Source organism: Meleagris gallopavo, chromosome 14, assembly GCF_000146605.3.
Source record: "Meleagris gallopavo isolate NT-WF06-2002-E0010 breed Aviagen turkey brand Nicholas breeding stock chromosome 14, Turkey_5.1, whole genome shotgun sequence".
In the NCBI taxonomy this organism is placed as follows: domain Eukaryota; kingdom Metazoa; phylum Chordata; class Aves; order Galliformes; family Phasianidae; genus Meleagris; species Meleagris gallopavo.
Genome location: NC_015024.2, coordinates 6240486 through 6247501, shown reverse-complemented (window position 1 = coordinate 6247501; position 7016 = coordinate 6240486). Strand labels below are relative to the sequence as shown.

Here is a 7016-nt window from a genome sequence, read left to right as displayed (position 1 = left end):
TGCTAATTTTGTCAAAGAAATTACTGAGGAGGAAGCCAGTTTGGAAATGCCTGGCAGAAATGATAAATGAGTCCTTAAGCAGGCTTTTAGGCTGTAAACAACTAACACAACCACCAGGGAGATGCCTTCAACCAAGATACAGATAAGTGGTTGTTGCTGTTCTTGCTCATTTTTCTGTGACTCTCGCCACACTCCCCAGTACCACGAGCTTACTTTTTCCAGTCCCTTTCTGGAATCTCCCCTGTGCCAGGACCTGGATTTTGCCCTTGTGCCAACTCTGCCAAATGCAGAGACAGATGTTCTCAGTCTCTTTCGTAAGAATAAAAAAGCTATGTCAGCTGCACATCAATATTACAAGCCAGATGTATCCTCATTTCCTGAAAACTTCCTCCTTGATCACAAAGCTGTTCAGTTGTGAAACTGGAACACTGACAGTGCATCAGAATGCCCAAGGTAGCTTATATAGCTTAGTAAATGCTCTGTGTGAATACTGACTATCACTTTGTAGTAGGTTAAGGAAGCTGCTCAGACTGTATGCTGATATTATGTCATGGTTTTGACTAATGTCATGGAATGCTTTTAGGGTAAAATCTTGCTCCTACCTAGGAAAGAAAACTTATCTTTTTAGCTTTAATTTCAGTTTAACATGGGTTTGAAAAATCAGCAATAAGTACATTTCTATGATTCCTTCCCTAGAAATTTAAAATGCTTTGAATAATTCCTTAAATTTAAAAACAAGAATTTTTAACGTGTTATCAAAGCTTTGACTTGATTGCAGAAATACAAGCGAGCCAATGATGATAATATAAAACACCAGTGTGAAGACAGACAATCCAATCTTCATTTCTGTTCCAGAGTTCTATATTCACAATATATTCTTATAATATCACTTATGATATGACTGATATGGAGTAAATATATCTTGGTCATAAGATTAAGTAACAAGTCTTGCCAAAAACAGTATTATGAAACTGGGCAGACTGCGTGATCATATCTGACCTACTAATGTTTCTTTTATGGTATTTCATCAGTTTCCTTCCTCCTTTAGACTTTCTGAAAAGAGGAATATTCATGCTCTTCACAAATGAATATGAGGATCTTAATCAAAATGAAGATTCCCCATAAAGCTGCCCTTATTCCTTTTGTAGTAACATTTCTATGGTCTTAAAGAAAAATGTAATCAATTTCGATATCAAGGCATTCAAACACAACAATTTTTAAAAATAAATGGAGTGTCTGTATACTCAGGTTGCATTCCATAAGGAAAAATACACATCAGTGGTTCTTGCAGTTGCTACGTACCAAGGAATATCAGGAGTACTCCCACCATAACTTGCATTGTGAGTGACAGGCTGATAAGAACAATAAGGGGCATGTAGAATGAAAAAGAAGGTCCTTGCTCAATCACAGCTTTCAGCTGCGATGCATTGGCCATCAGCAGTGCAATGTCCAGCATGCTCTCTGTAGCGCTCTTCTTGTTTGCGTAGTGGTTGATATTCATAGGTCCATTTCTCTGAAACCACTGTGATGGTCTGTACTAAAAGTGGGAGAAGAAAAAAGATTATTTGTGTCTATTTTAGTTAGTGTAGAGAGTCAGAGATGACTTAGCCCATCAACTGATTTCTGTAGGTATACTGATAAAGTAACAGTAGTACTAAGACTCTACGTGCCTCTCCTTCACTGCTACCACTGCCCTCCATCTGATGGCAGAACTGTAGTGATTGTACTAGACTTGGGCAGATAAACTTTGTCCATCTTGACGGATCACTCTAATCATTGTTTCTACCATGAGGAAAGTAAGGACTGGAAAATCTGCAATGCTTGCACTGAGAAAGGCTTTGGAACTCCCAAAGACACACTTAAAACCACAAATATTTATTAAATTCACACTCAGTGGACATGGCAGATCTGCCTAGTTCTTCATTAGTCTTAAGTCTCATTTTGAGGTTTTACGTGGGAGTTGCTCACTATGTGAGCTTTGCTTGACCTCTTTTCCTGCTGTTTGTCACTCTGCCATACCACCATCCAGGTCCTTACACAGACAACAGTTTCTGCTGAAATATCGTATGACTCGTGGTTGCCAAGCACTGCCCAATTGCAAGGGTAGCTTTTTTTCCATTTTCCCATCAGCAGAGGTCTTTGAATTCCTGGGCAAACAAATAGGAAAAAACAGCCTACTGCAGGGCAAAACCAGAGCTGGTTAATCTGGAGAGATGGATAAAATGAGCATTTCCTGATGACGATTCAGGTGACCTAACCTGGAATTTGGCCGTGTGTCTGCAGTGGTTCCTAATTCCTCATGGGGTAGATGCAGCGTATGTAACTAGGCTAGGTGTGGAAGACTAACCATTAGATGAAGGAAGGAAGGTGAGGTGCTGCTCTTCTGCAGTCTCCAGACAGGTTAGGATTTCAGTCTTGTGGATCTTACTTGTAAACTTTATAAAAATAATATTCAAATATCAGTATTTTGGCTGACTGCTTCAAACCTGCTTCTGAGAGATGTTTTTGCTGCACAAGTATGTCGTGCTTGCCAGAAAATACTGTGAGGGAAATTTCTTTTTAAAGAGAAATGCAGAAAACGCCCTCAGATCGCTCTCTTTAGCGGCTCTAATAACCATCAAATTTCCAACTCCAGAGCCAAGTTTGCCACTGACCAGACTTAAAAACATTTTATTAATAGGATAGATATTGATACATAGAGCAAATACATTCCCAGTTTTTCCAGGGCATTCAAATGCCCAACTTGACCTATTTTCACCAGACATGCTGTAACCAACCACAGTCTAAATATTTTACTGAGAGAAAAATGTCATGGGGCAGCAGCAGACTTCTTTCTGCAGAGGGAATTAAACCGCGTAACCATAGCTTCATGCAGATGGCTTGTTTACTCTTCCATTGCTCAGAGAAGAGAATGGCTCTGAAATTGATACCAGCTTCAGTGGGGAAGCTAGATACGAGTTTGCTTTTGTCTGTGTTCTGCAGCCTAAAAATGAAATTTATGTGACTCGGGTCTGTGCCTCAGTTCATTACCTTTCCTCTTCCCAAGCAGTCTCCTCTTTCCACTCCCAGCTCCACTAAGCTGCTCTAGCATTGGGATATTTAGAGTTAGTGTTTGCTCCTAGTGCAGCCCTGCCACAAGCTTGACAACAGGTGTGAATGCTCATTTCCTTACCTAGAGCAGCATGAAGGATACACTGGCAGTACTCACTAAAAAAAATCCAGACTATGATTTTTCACTATTAATTGCACAGAAAAAAAGGATAAAAAGGATCAACGCACTTTATTCTTGCCTTACACAATATGTAAGACAGGGTGGGGAATTACATGTGGAACAGCAAAACTTGACTTCTGGGTATGAGTTTAAAAAAGAAACTCTTCTCAGCAAACATCAGAGTTTTGTAGTGACTTCCTGATAGATGAAATTATATTTTCTGATATCTAGTAGCTAATTAACTATTTCCTGACCAAAACCAAACAACCAAACCTAAATTATTCCTTGAGTTCACAAGGCTTCGATATATAACACAGGCAAAGACTGCTTGAGTAGCTATGCTCCCGTCTTAATCCTGATGGAAGGAGGCTGCAGCAGGAGCTGTACATAGTGTACTGATGACAGCTTTCACTCTATGTAGGAATGTGATCATAAGCTTGAAGTGACTACTTTAAAAAATATATATATATATATTGAAGAATAAACAATCTGGACTACATCTTTTTTTTAGTTACCTCTATGAGATACGGGGCTCTTCCTATGTCAGTCAGCAGTCAGCAGAATACAATCTCTTTTCCAGGGCAAGTACAGAACTTTGCAGTCTGCTAATCCCGTTTCTGCATGGCCAGCCAGCACACAGCAGCCAATGGCATTGCTTTTGCTATGGAAGCAAAAGCTGAGTCACCTCTGGACTCTGATAAGCAGAGAAGACTTTAGCAAAGAAGCAAAACCTTGTGCTTCTAGCATCCTAAGTCAGCTGTTTACCAGGTGTGAGTCTAACGGAAGGCATTTTACTCTGTGAGGAGGCTTCCAGCCAGCACTGCCAGCAGACCAGACACAGTTGGAGCTGGGCACAGGGAGGGCAGAGGCCCCACATCTGTGGCACAGAGTGTCCTCAGCTGTGCCTCATGCTGGGAAGAACGGTGTGCAATCATGGAAGCCCCAGAAATGGTTGTTTCCCTTTTCTTAAGAAATGGAGCCTCCTGTCTCGTGATGGAAAACCATAAAACCAAAAGAATGCAAATTAGCATGGAGTCAGGGAAGAACTTGAAGGCAACTGCCCAAAGGATCAAAACAAATGCAGGCAGTACTCTGGAAGCAGTTTTTAACAACAGATAATGTGTTGCACGGCAATATATAGACAGGCAATGAAAGGAGAGCTGCTGCCTTAACCTCTGGTTAATGATAGTCCTGCATGACAGAAATTACATGGGGATGCTGTTATGTGGCTTCGTGGTTTCAGGGAGATGCCAAATGGCTGCACTGAGTGGCAGTTACCGTGCTATTGTCACCTGCTGGGATGCAAGGGAGAGTGAAACCACTGGAGATTCCCTGTGAGACGTGCAGGTGCCACTTGGCAGGACAGGAGGTGTGCTTGGCAAGGGGAGTCCTTTGCCTGTTTTTGTTGTGATATAATCACAGCAACTGCCTGGTACAGATGAACCGATCAGTGTGCTTTGTGTTGCCTAACGAGTCCAAGGAAAGGCAGCACACAGACACAGGTGCATGCACAAGGGCTGCATGCAGCTGCTCTGTCTCTGGGCAGCAGCACTCAGTGCCCACAGGGCAGTCAGCTCCCTGGGGTAATGCAGGATGCTGCACCAGAAGCTGATGCTTTCTGCTTCCACAAAAATAAACCTTGTGTTTACTTCTTCACACTGGGAACTGAGTTCTACAATACGTCATCTTACTGACAACTCTATGAGTACAGGCTTTGCCTCTGCTTTGCTTCACTAGTTGTCTTAATGGCACACCCGGAATAACTGAGTCCCCCTGAAATACAGAAAGGATTTATTCACTACACTTATTTAAAAATAAACACGGCACTGAGGTAGATATCCTTAAATGCTGAATTGAACCAGTTCTAAGGCAAACCTGGTGACTTAACAGGAAGGAAACAGTGCTGAAAATGGAAACCCTTGAGAACAAATCATAAAGTATCTTTGTTAAATACAGTGACCAGTTTAGAAGCATGAATCCTTACTATTAAGGCTTCATGTGACAAAGTTTATATGGCTGCTTGCTGAACAGGGTATTTATCAGGCACTAGTGACTGCTGAAGTAGTCCAATTAGTCTGCTGGAAGTCTGAGAAAGAGGAAAAGCAGGAGCAGTTTGGTGTCTTGTCCAGCTTGAGTTGCCCAGAATGTCAGTCTGCCAGGAGAAGGCAGGTGGAGTTTTTCACATGCCAGTCATCTGGGACTTGTGGAGGAGAAGAACAGTAGTGAAAACTAAGAATATTTTAAAGCTTAGTTATGTTTGTTTCTGTCACTGCCCTATGAATGTGGGAGGAAAGATAAAATGTGAGCGTAAATCTTGAGAATTCATCTCTCTCCTTTTGGGATATACCCAGGTACTTCACTTAGCTTCTTAATTTTTTTCCCATCACATGCATATTTTCTTAAAGGGATTATGTTAAGAAAGTCTTACAAATTAACACATATGAGAAAAATATTGCCTGAACTGATAGGACCTTGAAATTTCCAAGCTAAGACTGAGATCTGGTATGAACGTTGACATTTGTGTGACTGTTCTTGTGAATGAAATTAGCAAGTACTTGCAGTAGCACTGGACTGGTTACTTTTTTTTTATTTAAAAACCTAGAAAACCAATGTTGCAGTTAGCCAGGCAAACATTCAATTTCCTACATGCATAGCATAAGTCAGAGGTATGGCCTTGATTAGCAATTGTCACGGCAGCTGCCTCACAGCATCTGGGACTGCAGGACCCAGAGCTCTGTGTGATGTGCATGTCAGGCCCAGTGCCCTACCTGGTCTGTAAAACATACAAATGCTCAGTTTGGTGTGAGTACAGGCATTCACAGTATTGTAATTTTAAATCATTTTGCAGTAGAAAGTGCTTATTAAACACAGTAGGCCCGTGGTTTTGTCCAGGATGATTAGGCAGATAGCAGTGATTATTGCTGATATATTCAGAATAAGGTTTCTAAGACCTGTGCTTCTGATTAGTGACGCCTGCTTTTACCTTTGAGCACATTTGCTCTGAAACAATCTTCAAAATCCTTGGCTTGCTCTATTTCTGTATGCAGTCCTCTTCCTACTTTAGTTAGTGATTACTGCAATTGTAGGGCAGTTTTTACGCACTTAGAAGCCAAGCGGCCTTGCTTTAAAATGAGATGGGATGAACTTTTGGTCTGGTTGTTGGCCAGTAGAACCTCTGGGTTTGTAACATCACAGAGTGAGTTTCCTGAAATCCTTGTGTTTAGGGATAGTCCCTATTTTCAAATGATGGAAAGTTGCTAAGTAATAACAAGGCTGTGCAAATATAAGGCTGAGTCACGGAGATCTCACAATCAATGGTTCTTTGCTGTGTTTTGAAATAGTCTTTCTAATTAAAAATAAGCTGAAAACATCCAGCACAAAATTCCACTTATATCAAAGAAGGGTCAGACATAAAAGAAATTACATAGAACTGAAACAAAACACAATTTCAGAGCTTTTAAATTTATTCTTTCTAAGACTAACCCTGACATTGTAGAATTGAACCACTGACTTTATACAGTTATTTAATGGTGCTGATGGATGTAGAATTTCTGTCCAAATGTCTGTCATCTACGTAGTAGAAATGGAATGGGTCAGTATATGGCCACTGCCACTGAAATCAGACTTCCCCTCTGTGTCAAATAATTTTCTGATATACAAAAAAATAGGGAAAAATATTCTACAAAAAATAAAAAATAAAAAAAATCTCCCAAGGCAAACATTTTTAGTTGTGCCAGTCATACAGTGGAATATTAGATCCTGTGTACACCTCCTTGGGAAGATGTGATTTCTTCCCCCCCCCCCG

The 7016-nt window shown here is 40.8% G+C and overlaps 1 protein-coding gene across 1 annotated transcript in view; it reads right to left on the bottom strand.

Annotated features, from left to right (window-relative positions):
• The window catches only part of NINJ1 (ninjurin 1), a gene marked incomplete at its 5' end in the record, with an annotated part of 16908 nt that overhangs the window by 6722 nt on the left and 3170 nt on the right, over positions 1-7016 (bottom strand). Inside the window, one exon of the mRNA XM_010718639.3 lies at positions 1303-1537. Coding sequence (XP_010716941.1) covers positions 1303-1537 — 235 coding nt within the window. The remainder of the gene's footprint in view (positions 1-1302; positions 1538-7016) is intronic.